Consider the following 22,759-nt stretch of genomic DNA (forward strand, 5'->3'; position numbering starts at 1 on the left):
CACGGAAATACAGTGAGCGAGGGAAGGAGCAGCACGTCAGCGTAGTTATAGTTTGTTTTTTATTTCATGCAACCGAAGATTTCTCGATTAACAACAGACGCTACTCGTAAAAAGTTGCAAACAGGCTGCTGTGGTGGACTTTTTTCTCCCGCTCTATGGATTTGTTGCACCTTCTGTCATGGGCCTGCATCGTGTTCACAGTCGGGATGTTCTCGACTGGACTGTAAGTTGTATTGGTGATTAATGACATGCAACATGGCAGCTCTACTCTACTACATCTCCTCCTGTTACTTTTATGTGGATGCCATGGCAGCAAAATCGAATTTGAACATGAATGGTTGAGTGAACTCTTTTGATAAAGTTATTTGTGTGTGCGTGTGCGTGTGCGTGTGCGTGTGCGTGTGTGTGTGTGTGTGTGTGTGTGTGTGTGTGTGTGTTTTCCTAGGACCGACCTAAAGAAGATGAGAGAATCCAAAAGTGCTGACAACATCCAGTTTCTCCCTTTCCTCACCACGTGTCTTAAGTGAGTGGGTGTTTTTGTGTTTGTCCATTATCCTTGATCTTTCAGTACTGCTGTCATCCCACTCAGTGCTCATCTGATGTTTGCTCTTGTTTTCATAGTAACCTTGGTTGGTTGTATTATGGGATGCTAAAAGTGGATCAGACAATTGTCCTGGTCAACATTATCGGAGCCCTCCTCCAGTTCCTTTATATCATCATGTATTTCCAGTACACAAAACAAAAGGTCAGCATGCATCTGCAGAGAGCTCATCACTGAGGCTACATCAAGCTTATTTTGGATGTGAGAGCAGCTCAGCATCTCCCCTGTGTGTGTTTTTGTTTCAGAGGCTGGTGATGTCGCAGACGATTGCAGCGGGGATGGTGCTGACCTGCTGCTGGTTTTACTTCACCACGTTTCTTCCTGAGGGACCGACTCGGCTCAACCAGCTGGGCCTCACCTGCAGCGTGGTCACCGTCAGCATGTACCTGTCGCCGCTCACCGACCTGGTACACACAGCTCACAATTTTAACACTACAGAATGGAAACATTATACATACGAAGTCCCATAGGATGTTTCTTTCATTGCACTCACAGAAAAATCAAATCGAAGTAGAAATTATAATAGTAAAACCCACTAATATCCACCAACATCAGGCTTTTGCTGGGGTTGGCAGGTTCATCAGCTGCTGCTTCAATCTGCATTGATGTAAACAGTTGCAAATTTCCCTTCTTTTCCTGTTGTGTCAGAGCACGGACACTGTACACACCTGTCACCTGCTGCCAAACCAGAAACACTGCAGCTAAATTGCTCTTAGGGAAGCAAGTATGAACTGCAACTGCCCTGAAACACACAAACACAATCACTGATCAATGAAGCATCTGACATAGAGCCACAACCTGGGATGCTCTTTTCTATCTTTTCCTGGTTCTGTAAGACAATAGTAGTAAATGTGGTAAACAACAAACTTGTCACACTTTTGAAAGTGGATAAACACTAAGGTGAGGGAGTCATTGCTTAGCGTCACCATGTCACCAGTGTCAGCTGTCAGTCATTGTAACTAAATGTGGCTGCGTTTCTGCTTCGTAATAATGTAGAAAAACAAGTCAAGTGGCAGTTGCAACATTGTCAAGTCATCATTGTAAGATCTCTGAAAGGCACCATTCATTTTCTAAAAGCACTAAAGATAAAATTAGGAAATGTGCATGGCAGAGCTGTATTATTAAAAAAGGCAAAACAAGACCTTTTAAAATAAATAATAGGAATTACTTCTGTACATTCAGGAAATCATGTCTGTAGGAGTCAGGAGGAAGCTCTTATCCTAAACACTCAGCTGTTTTATACAAACATCAATACAATATTCACATAAACAACAACTTCCTACATACTATTATACACAGCATGCCTTCCTCTTAAAGGACAATTCCGGGCAAATTCAACCTGGGGCTCTAGTTTCCTAATATTTTAGGTCTAAAAGAAGGAATCTGGAGATTTTCTGTTTAATTGCTCCTGTTTTGCGGTAGTTGTGTCTGTCCCTGCATCGCCACAGCAGTGATGAATGGGAGCGGACAGCATTTCCGCTGTTTAGGCTGTTTACATCCCACAAAACCACATTTTTCTTCCACCGACAGCATCAGGTGGCTATTCAAACACACACAGAGGGGTTTGTTTACTTCAAGAAAGCCGACATGTTTGTAAACGGAACTGTAATACAAAATCTTGCGTAGTCTTGCGTCAACTCGCAAAGTCTCGCGTGAGAGTCGAGTTGACGGCTAACTATGTTTACAGGTCGCCCAGCTCCCCCGTTTGTTTTATCAAAGGAATATCAACTCAGAGCTGCAACGTCTTCATAGCAGTAAGAGAAAGTCTGGATAATATTGTTTATTCTGCCTGTAAACATACTGAGAGTGTCAACTTGACTCTTGCGTGAGACTACGCAAGACTTTGTATTAGCTCTCTGTTTACAAATATGCCGGCTTGCTTGAAGTAAACAAACCCCTCAGTGTGTGTTTAAGGCCATTTGACGCTTGTCTGTGAAAAAAAAAAAGCGGTTTTGAGGGATGTAAACAGCCGGAATTGTCCTTTAATGTCAGCTCTGTATGTGTAGCTATTTATCAGTGAAGGAATTAATCCCCTGTCCTCTCTCTTTCCTTTTGTGTCTTCCTATCATCCTTTGGTTCCATCTACTATCCTGTTTGTCTCCTTCCCCCCATCTGCCCCACAGCTCCAAATGACCCCCGGTCAGTTTCCTGCCTTTCTTTCCCTCATCTGTGTTTTCCTGTTATTCTCAGTCTCTGTCTGTTTGTGCCCCATCCCCTTAGTTACTTTTTGTTTTCTCTTTACTGTTTTATATACGTATACAGTGCAGCTTGAAAGTTTGCGAACCCTCCAAACGTGGTGCCTGTGATTTTGGCCAAATAATTCAATGTTATACTCATTTGTCCAGAGAATGGACGTACAAAGGGCCTCTGGTTTGTCCAAGTGATCTCTGCCGAAGTTTAAAGGTCTTCCTTCTAGCAACCCTACCATGAATGACATGTCCTTGATTGTTGACACATGTACATTTATCCCAGAAGCTGCCAGAGAGGTCTGCAACTCTCTGGAGATGATGTGTGGTTGGCTTTTACCCCATTTATTATTCTTCTGGTGCTTCTTGGTGAAAGTTTTGATGGCCGTCCACTTCTGGGCAGAGCTGTGGTGATGCTGAGTGCCCTCCATGTGTAAATGGTTTGTCTTACAGATCTTACAAAACCTTTCCTAAGGGTGTTTAATTTGAATGGTCTGCTGAATTAATTACTTGAACACCCACAAGTGTTTCACCTTTTTACGTAGTCTGCTGGCTACTCACACAGTTCCCTCATAACAAGTACATGGAATTGATAAACATAAACCTGACATTTCATATATCAAATCTGGTGATGATAAACAAGAAAATTATGTTAAAAAAACAGAAACATCTAAACTACTCAAGGGGTTCACAAACTTTCAAGCAGCATTGTGTATATATACTGTATATGTGCTGGCACTACACAGAGTGTAAACCTGAAGCCATCCTTATCGAGGCATTTAGTGCAGCACATTCCAGATGTGCTCTTGGAATTTGAAGGGAAATTCCAGGTCAATGCAACACTCATGGTCATCATTCCTGTTTGTGAAAATACAATTGTACTCACAAGATGAATTACTGAGAACTGGGCATGTGGTGACGTTGCTAAACGGAAATCAGATGGAGGAAGACAAGTAAACAGACAGATAATCATGTTGGTTTAAAACAAATTGATAGCCAGACCTTTTTGGTATGAAAGACTAAAAAATGACATGGGTATAAATGTATGCTGTAAGCATATGTAATTAAATACATTTTTTTGATGCCAACTTTTATGTCTATATTAAATATAGACATAAAAGTCGTAGAACATTTCTAAATGTAGAAATTTTCTACATGTAGTTATTCATGGGTCTGTATGTTAATTAGGTAGGTGGTCCTACCTCAGTCTAAAGCTGGATTGTTTATTGTGGTGTGATCACATGCACTACTACTAACCTGACTTGACGGACACACAGGAGTTTTGCCTTTATTTTATGCTATGATGTTGATCCAGTTTCAGTACTAGAGTGCCAAATCTGACCATATATTATCACAATTCAGTTCACAGACACAGAATTCACATGAGAACTTGTAAGTATTACAGAGAGAAACCTGACAGCTCCCTCAACAGGCAACACTTGGCAACATTGGGGAGAAGAAACACCCTTATCAAACAACACACCCTGAATCTACTCAAGGACGTGTACAGATGTTTTATCAAAAGTGTAATTGCAGTTGTGAGATAGTTCTCATGGGTTTTTTTTTTTTTTTTTTTTTTACATTTCTCTCCTCTTCTCTTCCTTTTTAGGTAGAGATAATACGTAGTCGTAATGTGCAGTGCTTGTCATTTCCCCTGACTGTAGCCACCTTCTTCACTTCAACCTCATGGGTTCTCTACGGCCTGCAGCTAATGGATAACTATATTGTGGTAAGACAAGTGAACGCTGTTTTCAACATTGTTTCTTGATTGAAATAAAAACCTTCATCTTTGTGTTTTTTTATTTGAATTCCAGGTTCCGAATACACCTGGGATCCTCACCAGCCTCATCAGATTTTATCTGTTTTGGAGATTTGCGCCTGCCAATCAAAGCTCGCCTTCTTATAAGTCTATGCAGATATGAGGACATGAGGGCGATGGTTATGCAACCAGAAAGAGATGACAGATCTGTTGCCTGCAGCTCTCCTATCAGTCGTCTTGTACTTTTAATAGAGCGAGACAGTCACATGACAGGGAACAAACAATAGGGCGACTCTACTTATGAAGTGGAGATGGTGTATTGTGCTTCTAGGAGAAGTATATAAAGGTGAACAGAAAACTCAATTATGTCAATTCTTTTTTTTTTTCTTTCCTGCAGCTGTGTCAAACCTGTGTCTCCTCTCCATGTCTTTCAAGTGCCTTCTGTTAGCTCATGTTTGCCATTAACAATCAATGGCATCGGACTTTACCTGTTTCCCAATCCAGTGAGTTGGATTGAATCTTCCTCACCTCATATGAGCCAAAGATTTTATGGAATTGTAACTTGTGGGCTGCTATTTTAATATTACATATATTGTTTCTTTGTTCCCTGGTACATGTGTGGTAGGCTATGGAAGGCTTTCCTATATAGTTTTATATTTTTATTTACATCCTGGTGAGACAAAAATGTTTTCATGTCTCTTCAGAGTTGGTACTTCTATATCATCATGTAGACAAAATATTGAGTCATATCAGTGGCGGTAAGTTATATTTGTTTGTAAATGATTTCTATATATATTGTGGCTAAATCTTTTTGATACGGGATATATACTGTATGTCTGACTTTATGTCCAAATCCTTATATTGTTAACTTATATTGTTAATTCAATTTTTGTAAGTTCTTGTGGGATCAAATAAAATGCTAGATGAGATTAGTGCCACAGGATTTGTTTACAGAAATGAATGATGCTTATTTCTCTCGTGGCTTGTCATGGGTGATATAATTGTGCTTTTTTCCCCCTTATTATCTGTAATAAGGACATATGTTATGCAAATGAAACAGCTGAGTGTCATTGCTAATTCACTCACTTCTAAACAATGTAAGATCCTTAAAGGTGCCACATAAATACATTTTTATCTTAACCATCTGTGGCTTTTCTTTGTCGATTGAATATTAAGTTGTTAACAAGGTGAAGATGAAATGATCAGCTGCTCAACAAAGCATGAAGGCCGCACATGGCTCTTGAATAAGGAGGATTTGTGCCGTAGTTTGAAGGTTTTTGTTTTGGATGCAGTAATGAGCTTGCATGCAGATTTGTAGAGATAACTGTGTATGTGTGTGTGAGAGAGAAAGAGAAAAGCTCGTTTGATGGTGCAGCAGCGCGAATGAGCTTGTTTGTGTGAGTATGTTGATACAGAGAGGGCAGCGGTGGGAAAGGCCACGCCAGAGGTTCTCATCTTGTGTGTGTGTGTGTGTGTGTGTGTGTGTGTGTGTGTGTGTGTGTGTGTGTGTGTGTAACATTGGACTCTCTTCCTGCGCTCAAAGAGACTGCCCCCTGAAAGAGCACACACAGACACAACACAGCATTGTGCTGGAGCTGAGTGTTATGTAGGAGAAAAGCTAAGCTGAGGAGAGTGGGAGTGCAAGATAAGTGAGCTACAGTTGAAAGAGAAAACAAGAAAGAAAGGGGGAAACTTTGAGCAGGAGATGAGAAGGCAGAGAAGAAGAATGTATAAATGAGATAGAGGTGGGAAACACTGAAGCCAGGGACGGGAATAAAGAAGTTCATGGACAGTTGCAAGTTTGGTTTGTTCCACAGTCATCATGCTTAACAGCTAGCTGTTAAGTTGAATGGTGCCTCAAGCTAAATGCAAAAGTCAGCTTGCGAACATGTTAACAATGTCACTGCTACCTTTTTTTTTAGCATAATGTTTTGCATGTTTGCATAAAATAACTAATAACTACTCCAGAAACCGTTATCACTCTTTTTTTTAGGTATAGTCATCAACAAAAGTAGTGGACTGTGTGTTTGTGTGTGAGCTTCATTGTGCCTCTAGGAAACAACACCAAAGTAGGATTACTTACAAAAAAAAAAGTTTATTAAAAAAAATTGGATGGGATTGTGTAAACAAGTGCGTCATAGTCATCAGGTCTGCTCTTGACTTGAAATCTAAGCCAGTGTGCTTTGATAAAACGAAGATGGAGGCAGTGATAAGGTGTGGGCCTTGTGAGCATTAATAAGTCATTTTCAGAGGAAAAGGAAGGCGGGGGCAGTTCAGCTGTAAGAAAAATGAGTAAATGATGAGTCCAGGACGTGTTAGGTGTTGTCCATTCTTGAGGTAAAAAGAGACAGACATCAATAGGGTTGGAGAGACAATGCATGGAGACAGATAGACTGGCCGGACACACCCCTCATTAGAAACTGTGGCTTTATTGTGAAGAGACAAAATGTGAAGTGTTAGGCAGGAAATCGAAGCACGGCCCTTACACTTTTGTGTACATGTCTTTGGTTGACGGCCAAATGGTAACATGAGGCCTATGTTTTGTATATGAGTGTGTGTTGTAGTGGGAGTGGGGGGGTGGCGGCAGGGCGGGGGATAATCAGCTGAACAATGAGTACAACTCACAAACAGGATCCCTCTGTTTCCTGAAGTAGAGACTGTCTCCTTAAACAACAGACACACAAGCTGACTCTTGTACTTTTGCACACACATCCTTTAGGCCTTCCACACGCTGCACGTGCACTAGTGTTGTCTCTTCCACAGACACTCTCACAATCTCTCCCCAACAAACACCATGTGTGCATTCAGATGTCTATTTTTGTCATTATGGGCGACTTCTGATCTATGGGGTTTGTTTCCCCAGTAATTACACACAACAAAGTCTCTGCTTTCATGAGATCTGCAGCCAGAAAGTGTGCACACTCAGCATATAAACACACACACACACACACACACACACAAAGCTCACTGGGAGGCAGTCAGCAGCCTGTGCACTTTCTGCCACCAGTAAAAGCACACCTGTCCCAGCTGCTGTTTTGAAGAGAACAAGAGAGAAAGGAGGAATGTGCTTCTCTCAGTTTTCCTGACAACCTCTCACCCACCGCAGTCGTCTCTGTCACAGTCCTCCCTCGGCTTATTTATCTAATTATTCCCGAGGACAGCTATTGTTCCTCCACTCATCAGTCATTTCATTTCTCACTCTTGTCGTTTTTATTCCCTATCTTTTCCCAAATCATACCTCTTACTCATGTCATCTTACTCCTTCTCTTGCTCAATTTATCATTCTTCTCCTTCACCTCTCACTCCTTGGAAAAAAAGGCTTGGTTGTTTCACAGTCCTGCACACACATTCATGTTGGAGTCATACAATTGACTGCCATGTTTTGTACACTGTGATCATCTGCAGTGATAATCAGGCCTGCCTCGTGAAACTGTCAGCCGGTCCAAGATTTATAGATTTATAAGCAGAGGAGCCGTCTCACTTCATGTATTTTTGATATGCAGGAGATTTCATTGATTGACAAAGAACTGCATATAAAAGTCGCCCTGTTAACATTCATACACAAGCTTGCTGTCATAGCTTTTTGTTGGTGTACTTGCATATGCATGCAATCCCTTGTTTGTAAATGCGTTTGGTGCTGTAGGTATTTATAGGAGAGCCATGTGCAGGGAGCAGCAAGTGACTTTCTATCCCCAGTTTTACCAAGTTCTCCGCCTTTGTTTTGATTTTATAATCAGCATTTTTCTCCTCGGGGCCTGGAGGCGGCACAGCTGAGAGGCTCACACACAAACTCAAATGCATACATCGCAGGTTACACACAAAGACCACCTTCCTTTTTCTGACACAAACACAATCACAAATGCAAAAAATGTGACTCTTCAGCTCTTTCACTGGTGCCAGTTGGTGCTAAAAGACCTTTGCTCTGTACTTGTGCCACGGAAATAGATAAACAGGCAGAACCTCCAGTGTGTCCTGAGGGTGTGAGTGTGGTTCAGTATGTCCTGTCTCAGTCTTCCAAATTGTTTTTCTCCCCCCACCTCCTCTTCCTCCTCTTCCTCCTCCTCCTCCTCCTCCTGCCTCTGCCGTCCTTCAGAATGGGAACAGTGAGTGAAGTGATATGTGGACAGCCAGTCATTAAGCTGTCAGGGGACAGCCTACGGACCAAAACACTGTCAGCAAGGATGAACATACACATTTCACCTTTGATATAAATCATTTGTCAGGTATCCTTCTGTTTTTACCAGCAGAACACACCAGAGATTTAAGCTGGATTTGACAACAACAGCATTACAGGAACAATATTTAAGTCAGCGCATATCAATGTAGGTCATCTATCACAAGCTTCTTATTCTACTCACATTTCTTTACTTGTACAATTAAAATGAGCAGACAGCAGGTTACAGTTGCCAAGAATACAACTTAAAATCAAGCCACGCAGGTGTTAGGACAGTTAAGGATTTTATATGGAGAGTTAATGTTTTTCCAGTCTAAAAATGACACAGACACTCACACATAAATACTCAAAGAGCCTGTAGGGCTTTGGTCCTGTCTGAGCATGCTTGCTCACTTTGGCATCCTCCCAGAACACACACATGTGGCAGGTTTGTGTGCGTGTGCGTGCGTGTGTGGATTTGGATGTATTTTTGAATGGCATATCAAGTGGATTTGGATTTGATTGAGTGGGTGTATGTGTGGAGGATTCAGTGTAGTTGCAGCAGTGGTGATGATCTTCACAAACTTCTGCCATTCGGCCATTTTGTTTGATGATTTCTCTTTTGGAGAAAAGTGCAAATCACAGATGGAACTTGTGGAGGCTGATGGGGGAGAGTTTGCATTTGCACGTGTGTGTGTGTGTATATGTACTGTAGGCAGATCATACACGTCCGTTGTGATATGCAGAGGTGCTGAGGAAAGACAGGAGACACAGCTGTTCAGGGGACTGGGAGTCTGTGCTTGCATTAGCAAACATTTCTGCAGCTTCCTGCACTGTGTGCACATTTGAAAGTTTGCTACATCTCATTGCGTGTGTGGAACTTATTCTGCATGGCACTCAGCATTTTTTTGGCAGTCAAAGCCAACACATCAGACAAATTTTAATTGGCTATTCAAATACTGTAGTTTCATCACAGTTAATGACTCCAATATAAAACCATTAAAGAGAAATACAATAGATGGTACATCTCTTAAGTCCACCATCATCTGTATTCATCTGAAATTACACACTTTCCCCCATTATTGATACACACTGTAGATTAGTAGCTTATTCATCTTTTGACTAAGTTTATCAAAAAGACCCATCATTAAATCATCTTACAAGGACAATAGCACTAATTCAGATGAACTTCACGCCCACATGCTTGCGTGCAAACACCCAGAAAAACACCAGATTCACCTCTGTTGGCAGGAGTTGTTTCATGTAAACACATGTAAACTAACGATAGCTGTAGCTAAGAAATTACGCAATCGCACTGAGACAGAGCCCTGCGGAGACGGTGTTAGGGTGAGGGAGAAAACATTTAAGTTGTTGTGTCTGTATGACACATCTTGCACTCAAGTTGAACCCTGTCTGGAATAATAATGAGTTCCAACTTGAATCGATGTTGATTTTGTAGCTTTGCATGTTGAAGGTTTCCTTTCTCTTCCTGTTGTATTGTGTCAAAATATGTGTGTGGTGTAAAGTCACTGCAGCTAAATGTGATTAATATAGTGCATTCTGCCTTGGGAGTATTAATGAAGATCAGACCTGGCTGGTTGTAGCGCACGTAGGTTTTAATAATGTATTATCACTAACAAATGAATAAGTACAAAAAAATGAAATAAAGAAAAAGAACCAGAGGGAGATGGGAGGATATTTTGCCTCCAGGTGCGAATAGGACAAAGTTTGGCTCAAAGGAACTATACAGACTAAAAGCTTTTAACTTGCAATGTCTAACATGTCATCACAGATTTGTGGTCAAGTCGGTGTTGACAGACTTTGCACCTGTTGCTGACTAGATCCTTTTTTCTTTTTTTTTTTAAAACAAAAGACAGTGGAAAAATCAAAGCGCAAACAATGTCGCCCCCTAAAGGCAAGTTTTTAATGTTGCACACACTGGCCACAGATGGATTGCAACAGCTCCTTGTTAATGTAAAATGATAATGACAAATGAGCAACCCCTCTGGTGTTACACAACATCTACACTTGACTCTTTTACCTTTGTGGAATTTCCCTATTTGTCACTGTCTGGGTCATAATAGCTCGTTAAAACACAGTTCTGACTACCAGTAAACTGGCTCATTTACTGGCTCCTCTGTCTTGCCTTGCTCTGTATCAGTCCTACGGTTGTTTTCTTTCTTTTTTTGTAGTTTTTATGTTAACCTCGTGACACAAGAGGATCCACTTTACCTGTTGAAGCAGGTCTGGCACACTGGCGTGATTGAGTTAACACTTGCCTTCACTTGCAGGCTGGCACCACGCACTCACAGGCATCAGTTTTCTCGTGACACTTTAACAAAGAGAGTCTGTTTTTATATCCCTAATGGAGTATGGTCCTGCTGTTTACAGTCAGTCAAAATGTGACAACTTAATAGCACGTGACAATTAAACAAGACAGTTGCATTTGACATGTTTGTAATTTTGGCTGTAGGGTGGTACAACGAAAATAACAGAGGTTTACAACAAATGAGGTTAGTGTCAGTACTAAAACACAGGAAGACATGGACTGTATCAGAGAAACAGAAAACAGCCTCTCCTGTTTACAGCTGCAGAAAAAAAGCAACATCACAGCATTTACTGATAATATTGTGAATACAAATTCTCTACAATTCACATTATCAGCTTTAACTGTGCTCATTATCGGACACAAAGTGACTCCATGCTGCAGTTATCAGTCATTTATTGTGTTTCTCATGACATGATAGAAACATTCTGCCAGCAAGGCAAAGTCTAAATTTGTAGATTCTGATTTCTGAGATGCTACAGTCTAAAGTCATTCAAGTGCTGTGCTGTAACACACGTAGAGGAGTCTAGACAGGTTCTTCAAGACAGGATACACACACAGACAGACACACATCAGAAAGCATGAAAGTCACAGCCAGATATCTATCTTTCTCTCTCTCACTCTCACCCGCACACTCACAGAGGCCAGAAAATCATATCATATATCAAAATACAGTCAGAGTCAGTTGATTTGAAAATATTAGAATATAGACAATCTCTTGAACTGAAATGATACATAACCGGGCTCTTACATTCCCCAAACATAACTGTATTTCAGCTTAGTCAGTTAGTAAAGAAGCTACTGTCAGCTGCAGTAGGGAAAACCAAAAGCTATAGATAAAAAAAGTCAAATCTAAAGTCAACCAGAGCTCTTCAAAAAGACCTACTTCTGTCCACTTCCTCCAGCCGATCATTAACCCTAGAACACTAACGTTACAAAAAGTAACACCATCACTAACGCCGGGTATTTTTTACCCGATATAATATACCCATAAAAAAATATTTCTCACCAAAGTATATTCAAATACAACAATACATGGCAAATTGAAGTACACTTCCTTAATTTTCCACTGTACAATGTTTCACAAAATGAAAAAAAGGTATCATGGTGACCCTATAAAAAAATGTCCAAAATTTGTGATTTTTTTTTTTTTTTTTAACAAAAACTTCCTTTAAAAAAAACTAATGGAGCTGGGACTTTGTCCTTCAGACCACCCATTTGTGGGACATTTGAGCCTTATTTGGTGGAGTAAAAAGAAAAAAGAAGAATTTTCAGCATCACCAGAAATGGTCGCCAGATTTAGATACATAAACACTAACGTCGGGTGAAATCCACCCGAACATGTGCCTGCTGAAAAAACTAGGGATGGGAGCAGGGTAACATGCCTACCTTCAATGACGTCAGTGAGCAGTATGAAGCTACCCAGGGACCCATGAAACTCAGACAACAGCAACATAATGAAAATTATGAAACAATAATTTCATGGGTGAAAATCACCCGACGTTAGTGTTCTAGGGTTAATATGTATGTGCAAATCACTCGAACACCACAGTTTAATACCGAACAAGTAGGCCATCTATATTTTTAACTTTCGTAAGGATGTAAAACACTGAAATGTATTTGCATGTTCATAAGTCAACAAGCATGATAAGGTTTTTTTTTTTTTACTGTCATTCCTATTGTAATCTGGAAACAGAGAGGCAACTGTGAGCATGTTTATCCAGCCGAAATGCCACACGCTTCCTTTTGAAATGCAAAACAGTGGCTATATAAAATTCCAAGTGGGACTGTTAAGACACAGAGACACGTGATCCTGACTAGAGCCGGCAACACTCAACAACTCGACAACCAAAGAATATTCACATTCTCTAATTCTGCATTATATACACATTGTTCACACTTGTTGAAGCTACATTAAAAATTAAGATAGAAAATTAGACGTACAGTACATCTGAGGTGCTTTTACAAGGTGTCAGTCAGTTATCTGCATATATGTGAGTTATGAATCCTAGTTACACTTGCATGCAACTTGTGTGTGTCCACACATTCTGGGACAAATTAAGACAAGTGTAAAGGGAAAGCAGAGGTTTTTTTTTCTAACATTGCAAACTGATTTTTTTTTTTTTTTTTTTTTTACCAGTATAAAGGTGTTTGACTCACCCTGTCAACAGATTTCTGCATAGTCTAAAATCACTTCAGCCACAATGTCCATAGTAAAGGAGAAAGAAAGCAGAAAAAATGAAATAAATCAAGCCAAAAGGAGTGATTGATATCTTCAAGTGCAAATGCAAAATAACATCAGATATTTTTAGCAAGAGAAAAAAAACCGTAAACATATCCAGCAGTGACAGTCCGATAGAGCATCAAAGGCAGTTAATCATCAACTAACATTAAGTGATGAATATGAACCACCATTACTCTACAGACATGAAACAAACTCAGATCTGTGAGTGAACTGTCTCCTTATTTATTTACTGAGGTTTGTCGCTCGTGTTTGGATGGTTACCCTGCGTGGCGGCGGATCATCGATGATCCGCTCGGCCACAAGATCCTGCAGCTGCAGGGCTCCTCCGCCGATGAAGCAGAAGGCCGGACACACCGGGACCGAGCAATCCACGTGTCCCTCGCACAGGATCCGCAAGGAGTGGGCATCATAGAAGGTGACTCGTCCTTTATCACAGTCCAGACACACTCCTAGTCGGGGCGGCAGAGGAGTAGTGTGAGGGTGAGGCATGTTGCCGTGGCTGCTGCTGTGGGAGTGGGAGTGGACTCCTCCGTGGCTTTGGCTGTCCCCCTGGCTCTGACTTTGACCGTGTCCTTGAGGGAGCAGGATCTTGCCCATGCCGATGGTGAGAAAGCAGAACGGAGGGGAGTCCTGGCCGTCCTCTGCCCCACTGTCATGGCCACTGTCTGGATCACAACTGGCAGGAAGGCAGAGGAGGGAGAGAAAATTAGGGTTAACAAGAGAGAAGCTAAATGAAGGATGAAAACACGACTTAACTACACACTTCACCCTCCTGCTGTCTTCCTGGGTCAAGGAAGGAAGGACAAAAGGAAGGAAGGAAGTTAGGAAGGACAGAAGGACAAAGGGAAAGAAAGAAGGAAGGAAGGCAGGAAGGAAGGACGAAGGGAAAGAAGGGAGAAAGGAAGGAAGGAAGGAAGGAAGGACGAAGGGAAAGAAGGGAGAAAGGAAGGAAGGACAAAGAGAACGATGGGAGGAAAGAAGGAAGGGAAAAAGGAAGGAAAGAAAGATGGAGGGAGGGAACAGACCAGGTCAACTGGATCAAAAGAGGAAGGAAGAAGAAGTAAGGACGAAGGGAAGAAAGGATGGAAAGAAGCAAGGATAAAAGGATTGTGGAAAGAAGGAAGGGAGAAAGGAAGGAAAGAAGGAAGGATGGACGAAGTGAACAGATTGGGTCAATTTGACCCAGAAGGACAACAGGAGGGTTAAACATATTGATACCTGAAAATGTGAAACACACCACTCATGATTCTAAACACTGTAGAAACACTGTAAATTACTGGTATAGTTATGCAAATTTAATATGAGTTTAAACAGTGGCGGCTGGTGGTCAAATTAATTGGGTGGGCTAATAAATAAATTATACCCATTAAATGGTTAACACAGCTAAAAGTTAGGGTTATCCCATCTCACAAAAGTATAGCAACTAACTAGGCCTACACACTGCATTAAGTAGAAGGGTCTAGTCAAAAAAAAAAAAAAAAACTTCACCTGGTTATCTCACACATACACACAGTCTCTCTCTCTCTCTCTCGCACGCACGCACACACACACGTACGCACGCACGCGCACACACACACACACACACACACACACACACACACACACACACACACACACACACACACACACACACCTACGCACGCACACACACCCGACGATATGCAGCTCATATCGACGGCCTTTCTGGTCTGTTATCGCCATGTCATTTAAGTCTGGTGCTCCCAGTGAGTTTAGAAACTAGTAAAAATAATGCTACCTGTGATGCTAGCGCCTAGCGCTGCTGTTTCTGTCTTCTCCCTCCCACAACAACACAACTTTTCCTCCGGTTCCTGTCATTGGTCTGAAAACAGCGCTGTTGGGCTAAATGAAATTAGCCCCAATGACAAGTAAACCAAGGGGGCGGGACATGACGCCTGTCAATCACTGACCCTGCGTCAGCCCGCTGCTGATTGGTCAGAACCGCTCGGCCTGTGGGCTGAATGAAATTAGCCCCAACAGTCGGTCAATGGCGAGGGCGGGACATAGCACCTGTCAATCATCCACAGTCGGAAAATGAATGAGAGCAGACTCGGTGAGCTGGGGCTGATTAAAATTAGCCCATTTAGAGATATCCTGTGTTTTTCTCGAAACTATTTAATATTGTTGCCAGTTCCGATTTTACTAAGACTTAGAACAATCTTTTGTATGTTATTTAGAGAATATAATATAGGCTATATATAATATTTTTTCCTCATCTTTTGTTGTGCAATGCAGGGAGGGCTTAGCCCCACTAGCCCATTGATACCAGCCGTCACTGAGTTTAAACAATGAACAACAAATTAGATACAACCACAGTGGCATAAGCCATAAGCAAAATAAAAAAAATGGCAACAATTTTGTGATAAAACTATAAATAATCACAGAAATGAATGAAGTTCTCTCCTTGTGTTTTCAAGTGTTGCTTTCACTTGTGAACCCTCGTGGGAACCATCACCTGACTCTACAGTTTTCAGCTCTACAGAGCATTTCATCATCCTCACCTCATTGTTTCAGTTTCACAACCTGCAACTTTACTGTTTTGTTCAACTGCTCCCTTTACAGCAGCAGGTTGTATTATGTCAGTGTTGCATTTAAAGGTTGTTTCCACTGCCTCCAAGTGGCTGAAATATCCATAATAAAAATCAATAAATTCTGATGTAAGAATGTGGAAAGTGACAATTCTGGCACGGTTCGTAGTCAGATATATATCAGAAGAGCATTTACCAATAAATATATAGATGCTTTCATATTTCCTTTACTTGTTCAGTGCAGTATATTTGTTGTCGTAGGAAACAAAGTTTAGTCTTTGAAAGCGATGTGTGGGTTCTACATGGTGTTGTATATTTAGGATAGTAAGATGTAGTTACCGGGGACTGGCCATGTCCTGAGGGAGATGGAACCACTCTTGTAGCTTCGCCTCCTGCCCTACTCCCACCTGCGAGAGGGAGAAACAGACAGACAGGAAGCTTTAGTCACATCCACTCTGAGTCAGCATGGAAGGTGAAGCTGGTTACACATATATAACCCATTATAACACCAAAACAACTGACTCGAAGTACAGAGCTTACACCACACCACACAGATTAAACAAAATCTTCCTTTTCTCACTTATGCTGGCATGGTTGTGGAGAGGCAAGACTCTATTTTTGATCTAAAACCACCCCAATTCCCTTTAATTTGCCTGTTGCTAAGACAGGAGCAAATATTCAATCAACACTCACAAAGCAAATTGTTCTTTTTTGGTTATTTTTTGGTCATTAAGCTTTCTGCAAAGTATATGCTGCGGAATCACTGGACTCTGTTAAACAGAGAGAACAAAATCTACAGATTTGTTAGTAATGTGATTTATTGTGGACACGCATCAGAGATAAGCAGATCCTGACTCCTGCTGATAAAGTGTCATTCAACTTCATTTTGTGTTCTCTATTGTGTTTTGTGTAACACGTGTGTCTGTTTGTTATATATATGTGGGAAAAACTATCAATGTAAAAAAAACAACTGACTTCCTCTCACCTTTACCAAGTAGGACCCAGGCTCCACAGAGCACGCCCAGTAGTGTCTGCCTTGAGTGACAGCCAGGTCGGCCACCAGGAGGTCAGAGGTCAAGTGGCAAGAGGTGAGCGTGCGATCAGCAGCCTGCAGGAGGGCGAGGCCGGGCACGCTGCGGGCGTAGGTTTGGCCTTTACCCAGTGCTAGTCTGTCAGCATGCAAACCCCAGCGAGAGTCCAAGGAGAAACTCAACACTGAGAGTAGGAGGAGGAGGAGGAGGAGGAGGAGGAGGAAGAGGAGAGAGGAGGCATAATGACAGGGAAAGGAGGAGTAAAGAGGGAGGGATGGCGAGTTGGGTTAAACGAGGAAGGAAGGAAGGATTAGATCCTGAAGCTGAAACAGAGTCAGACTACAACAAGTCTGAACACATCATGGAAAAAAGAACTACAGAAGAGTGGGAAGAGGAGCTGGATAAGAGGCAGATCAAGAAGAAAAGGTGTATTCGGGAAAACAGGAAGTGACTTTAACAAGAACACAAGAAAGTAGTGGTAACATGTTGCTTCAGTGATTCAGATAATGACTGATTTAATGTAATAGGACCTAGGTAATAGGACGACTAGGTGGAATAATAGCAAGAGATACAATGGACATACAAATGAAAAGTGAAGAATTTTTGAAAGACAGACCTGTAGCAAGAGAGACAGAAGCAGAAAGAGTCTGACTGGGATAAAACTGGGATGCAGAACAAAAAAGGAAGTTTTGGTAAAGATGCTGAAATAAAATGATGATAATAGTTTGGGAATGGAGGAAATAAAGGGATGGAGAGAAAGAAAATTGTTAATGTTAGTCGATCAATTGAGAAAATGACAATACTGGAAAAAACACTCAAATCAATATATTGTGTGTGTAAGTTTTGCAATGAATGAAATGTAAAACAAAAAAGAAGTATGATGTACCATAACAGATCTACATATCTCACCAGGTGCAGGTGGAGTGTGGAGGTACACCTCCTCACTGTACTCTCCAAACCCGGCTTTGTTGCACCCTCTCACCCTGAGCACGTACACACTGTCCATCTGCAGGCGATCTATCACAGCACTGACCCCCCTCACTTCATCCAGACGCAGCCACGCCGTTAAAGAGTTGGGGGATCTGGTGCCGCCCCACGCGGCTCCAGCTCCTCCGGCTCGTCGCTGGTATTCAACAGAGAAATGCCAAGCTGGTGCCGAATCCTGAGGGAGGCGCCAGCACAAAAACAGCTGGTCGTAGGCTAATGTCTTCTGAGTGTCAATGACTGGAGCCAGTGGAGCTGCGGATGAGAAAAAGTGATGGAAAAATTCAGGTTACATTTACTGATCTCCAAAAGGCCAGATTTCACTTTTGAATGGTTTATAATAGAAAAACAAATAAGCTCATCACCGCGTATGAACTCCAGGCTGTTGATGAGTTTCACCTCCTTGCATGCGTCCAAGTGAAAATGTCTGAAGGAGGGATCGGCAGCGAGAGTGAAACACTGAAGGTGTTCTATGGCCTTCACGAGCCTGGAGGGAGAGAAACACACACACAGTAGATGGAGAAATGTCAACAAGTCAAACCAAACCAGTGAATTCAGCTGACAGTCTGCAGGTACCTGTTGTGGGTGATTCTGGCAGCCTGAACGAAGCAGGGTGCATCGGTCTCTTTGAGCAGCTCCTGTGTGTAGGCCATCAGGCCTGCGTGTTCCAGCAGTCCACGCCTCTCAGAGACCTGAGCAGACAGGAGGTCCTGTCTTCTACTGCGAGATCCCTCCAGGGCCAGGACCAAAGACCCCTGACGCTCCACTACAGCCGCTCCCAGCTCCCGGATACAGTGGGTCAGCTGCTGCAGAGCTGCTGCGCTGTTAGCCTACAGACAGAAAAAAAAGAGAGACACAGAGACAATGGTTGAGCTATTGCTGATACAGGAGTGCCATATTGCCTCTAGATGGCACACTTATTCTACCTAGCTGCAGTTGAAATTACAGTAAGGTGCCTTCTATTGTATCATATTTTATCCTATTGTTAAAAAAAAAAGGCTTTTTCCTCTAAACAGGAAAACATGAATTCAATTCAAAGCCTGTTCTTTAAAAGACAAACACTAATGATTGGTTGTGTAGACCACAACTTAGTGTAGATACTGATGAAACAGGTATTTTGACAAAGCAGAATAAGTCGATAAGCAGAGTAAAGCTAAATAACCTCCATCTGTTTGATGGCAGCTTCCAGTTGAGTGATCTGGCTCTGTATGATGTCCTGATTGTCCAGGATGAAGTTGACCTCCTTGGTGACCTTTTCCTGTAGGACCGAAACATAAGTAAATATTACAAAGCTGGATCCTGACCACTATCCTGACAGAGTGACAGACTTCACATGAATGTACCTTGAGGGCCTGGTAGGCCTGTGCTATAGGTAACACTTTGTGCCCATGGTGGACACGTCGAAGCTTGCACAGTGGACACAGGAGCCTCTGGCAGTTACGGCAGTACCACTGCAGTCTCTCCTGCTCATGCTCTGTGCACACGAGGACCTAGAGCACAAACAAGGATGAACACACTGTGACAACAGAAGAAAAGCTCCTGCATGTCACGTAAAAAAAAAAACACAAAAACAGCCAGACCTTTGGCCTAAAGTTGTTGGTGGGAAGAATGTGTTCATGCTGAGCTCTTGGCGTTCCCCAGGGGTGGTAGAGTTTGAAACACTCATTGCAGAAGTTGGACTTGCAGTCAGCGCAGCCTTTGGTAGCCTCCAGAGACTGAGGTGGCTTACAGAAACCACACATGATGGCGATGTTGCCCAGACTTACTGTGTGCCTGTACCTAGAGGGTAGACAGGGGCACAGGGGAGATAAGGGAGGTGTTGGTGTAATACTGCAGTTAAGAAGGAAATCAAGCTAAGAAGGAGAGATTTCAGCTGATATGTTTTTGCCCTGCTCTCTTTCCAGTAGTTAGATGTCCAGCTATTCAACTGCCCTGACCTGGATACACCACCAGCAGCTGTCTTGTTAGTGCTTTCTGTGCAGTAAAACATGCATCGTCACACTCTCCTGACCAAAACAACCACTGCCTGGGGAGGGAGCAGCTGCACTCATCATACTGCTGTGTGTGAAACTGAGAAACTGCCTATCCCCATAACTCACTCCCCCATGCCAGAACGCTTCTATTTCAAAAGCAGCTCCTCTCCCTTTGATCTTCACTTTCTGAACTGATAAGAGGAGAAAATGATTAACATTTAAGGCGAGGGGGGGGGTAAGGTAATTCAATCTAAAGTTGCCCCAACTTAACTTTTGTCAATGTAACCATTTTGCCAGAGTTGTTGCTGTCAAACACTGCAGTTTTTAGCTGTCCCTGCAGTCCGCCCAGGGGAACAGGAAGGATTCATTATTGAAACTCCTTCCAGCAAATGATTTCCTGTCTCATTTATAAAGTAGTATTGACTGTGCCCTTCATTTGCTGCCTCACTTCATTGCCTGCAGTGAGTAGTCAAAGGGATTTTTTTTCCTCACAAAACAGTGATTACTTTGTTTTTGACTTCTATTAATAAGCTCATGACGATAATCGCACAAAATAAAACAAAAACATCCCACAAATCATGTAGTTATGGTGTATGTGCAGGTGCGCACCTCTCCACAATGCGCTCCAGAGTGAGGTTACGGAGGCACTCCGACAGGCCTCGTTCTCCAAGCTCCACGTCCTGCTGGCAGGAAGGACATGGGAACAACATGGGGGGAGTGTTTGTGTCCTTCCGCCTCCGCCCTGGGTATGTTCCACATACTGGGAACAGGACACAGATGTAGTGGAAGTGAAGGAAAAATGAGCATGAGGAGAATGTAATATTGATATGGAGGATGAGGCAGCTGTTAAGTGAACTAAGAGAAAAACACATTATGTATCTACATAGAACAGAGGGGTAAATAAAAGTCAGGATACAGCAGAGGAAATGCTATGTGCCTACACAGCTATTATAGGAAAAACACCTGCTCTATAGATGCTTACTCCCTCTTCTACCTCCTTGACTCCCTTTACCTCTGTGGACCTTGTTCTACATGCAGTTAAATAAATCATGAGGTGAATGCATAAGGCTCTGGGTGTACAGCAGGATATTGATGTCAGCTAGATCATCTATAATACTCAGATGCTAAGGAAGACAGTGGCGTCACACCACACCATAATCTCTGCATTTTCAAACCATGATGTCACTCTTTTAGTCACTTGGATGTTCTGTGTTTTTTTTCACATTAAAACATGAGCAACACTTATATTGCAAGCACAAAACGTTCCCAGTCAGTTGTACCAAACACTCTTATCCAATCCACACACATCATCTCCAAGTCCTTTACCTGTTTTTAGGACCCGTTCCAGGCGGTCAGGGGTCCTCGGTGTGGGTTTACGTGTTTGTCTTGGGGAGCGGGTGTTGGGGGTGGAAGCCGGGGAATGGGGCTCTGGAGGGAGGTCTGGAGGAGGATAACCTCTTTGTACCAGTACCTCGGCCGCACACAGCAGACACACACTGTGCTGGCATGGCAAAAGGATGGGCTGCTTCACCATCTCGTCACACACGGGGCAATGCAGCTCCTGTTCCATACTCTTCATGTTGGACTGGAGAGTAGAGAATTGAAGGAGTCAGACCAGAGAAAGGCTGAGTCACTGGTTTTAAGTTAAAAAAAAAAAAAAAAATCAGTTGCTCTTTATATTCACCTCCTGTAACCTGAAAAAATGTATAGGCTTATGAAATGTGTAGGAGTCAAAAGCAAGTGGGGGAGCTGATGCAGATACTGGTTGTGTAAGCTGGTGCTGGAAAAGAAGAAAAAAAAGAAACACCGGATGGGCAGATGTAATGGAAAAATACTATTCTCCCACTTCAGTTGTTGACCAATCTCCCTTAATATGATTCATCTAACTTCTGAAAAAAGCTTTGCAGATACCATATTGGTTACAGAGTATAGGGGCCTTTATCCAAGCAGGGAGAGTCAAGTCAATAAAAATTAATTAAGCTTACAGTTTTTTTTGTGGCCGCCGGCCTCGGTTTTACACACAGTCCCTTTTCCGGTGTTGCAGCTGCTGAACGCAGCATCCCGTTTCTATGACAACGCGCATCATCTCTGCCTGCTCATCGTATGCGGCCCGTAAGCAAGCGTTTTCAGCTACTGTTAGCAGATGTTGTTAATTGCAAGCATCAAACATACACCCATATCTGCTTCAACGTTTGGATTTTTTTTTTTAGGTATGACATTTGTGGTCTTACTCCCAAGCCCCCATGGTAGCTAGATCTTTGAACAACCCATCTCTCTTTGATTGGGTGCCAAAAATATTTCAAAGGTAGAAATAGATTCACATTCCTTCAACAACACACATGCTACATGAGCATTCAGAGGCTGTCGAGGGGTAATATAAAGATTCTGTGATTAAAAACGGTCATCGTGTAGGCTACATGTGTGATATCTCCGTCCATAGAAATTGACTCACATGGTTGATACTATAAAAAAAAAATAATTAAAGAAAGGTCGTCATACTTACACTAATGCGAACCAGTGCATCCATGATAGAGGTAAAGGTTTGTAACTCCGCATCTGCCATGCTTTCACGATGCCACCGTCTGTGCGGTGCAGCGACTGTAGACCTCGTTTTTTTGGTGGAGAAGCCGGGGACAGGTTGTCTCAGTCGCACCGACGTTAGGACAAACCTACAGGCCCGGGCTGGGGAACCGTGACTACAGATTTGCTCTCGGTGCTTTTCCGTTGCTCGGTGTGTGCTGTGCTGTTGCGCACACGCTGATGTTGTCTGTCTTGCTACGAGTCGTCGTAGAATCAGGATTGCGGGGGGAGGAGAGAAGGAGGGGTGGGGGGATCCGGGGTTGCAGGCGAGATCAGCCGCATTGGCAAATAAACATGAATCATATCTTACATTTTAATACAATAATGAGTGATTTGTAGGCCTATATGTTCGAAGATGTAAACACAATAAAATCT

At 42.4% G+C, this 22,759-nt stretch overlaps 2 protein-coding genes across 2 annotated transcripts; one reads left to right on the forward strand and one right to left on the reverse strand.

Moving 5' to 3' along the window:
- slc50a1 (solute carrier family 50 member 1) lies at positions 1–5,689 on the forward strand. Its single transcript, XM_083990558.1, has 6 exons — positions 1–223; positions 446–523; positions 622–745; positions 847–1,008; positions 4,397–4,516; positions 4,602–5,689. Exons 1-6 carry the CDS (start codon positions 156–158, stop codon positions 4,707–4,709), a joined length of 660 nt encoding a protein of 219 aa, XP_083846684.1. The 5' UTR covers positions 1–155; the 3' UTR covers positions 4,710–5,689.
- A 7,803-nt stretch (positions 5,690–13,492) lies between these two features.
- Positions 13,493–22,367, reverse strand: trim46a (tripartite motif containing 46a; the record flags this gene model as incomplete). Its single annotated transcript, XM_083989199.1, has 12 exons — positions 13,493–13,946; positions 16,156–16,223; positions 16,802–17,031; positions 17,757–18,086; positions 18,197–18,318; positions 18,408–18,661; positions 18,994–19,089; positions 19,175–19,321; positions 19,412–19,610; positions 20,414–20,564; positions 21,131–21,389; positions 22,308–22,367. The coding sequence occupies 12 exons, from the start codon at positions 22,365–22,367 to the stop codon at positions 13,493–13,495; spliced, it is 2,370 nt and encodes a 789-aa protein (XP_083845325.1).
- Positions 22,368–22,759: the final 392 nt, after the last annotated feature.

This window comes from Trachurus trachurus (assembly GCF_905171665.1).
Source record: "Trachurus trachurus genome assembly, chromosome: 16".
Lineage (NCBI taxonomy): Eukaryota > Metazoa > Chordata > Actinopteri > Carangiformes > Carangidae > Trachurus > Trachurus trachurus.

Coding starts and splice junctions, on each gene's coding strand:
- slc50a1 (XM_083990558.1), top strand. CDS start 156: ATGGATTTGTTGCACCTTCTGTCATGGGCCTGCATCGTGTTCACAGTC. Junction 224..445: donor GGGATGTTCTCGACTGGACT/GTAAGTTGTATT, acceptor GTGTTTTCCTAG/GACCGACCTAAAGAAGATGA. Junction 746..846: donor TCCAGTACACAAAACAAAAG/GTCAGCATGCAT, acceptor TTTTTGTTTCAG/AGGCTGGTGATGTCGCAGAC.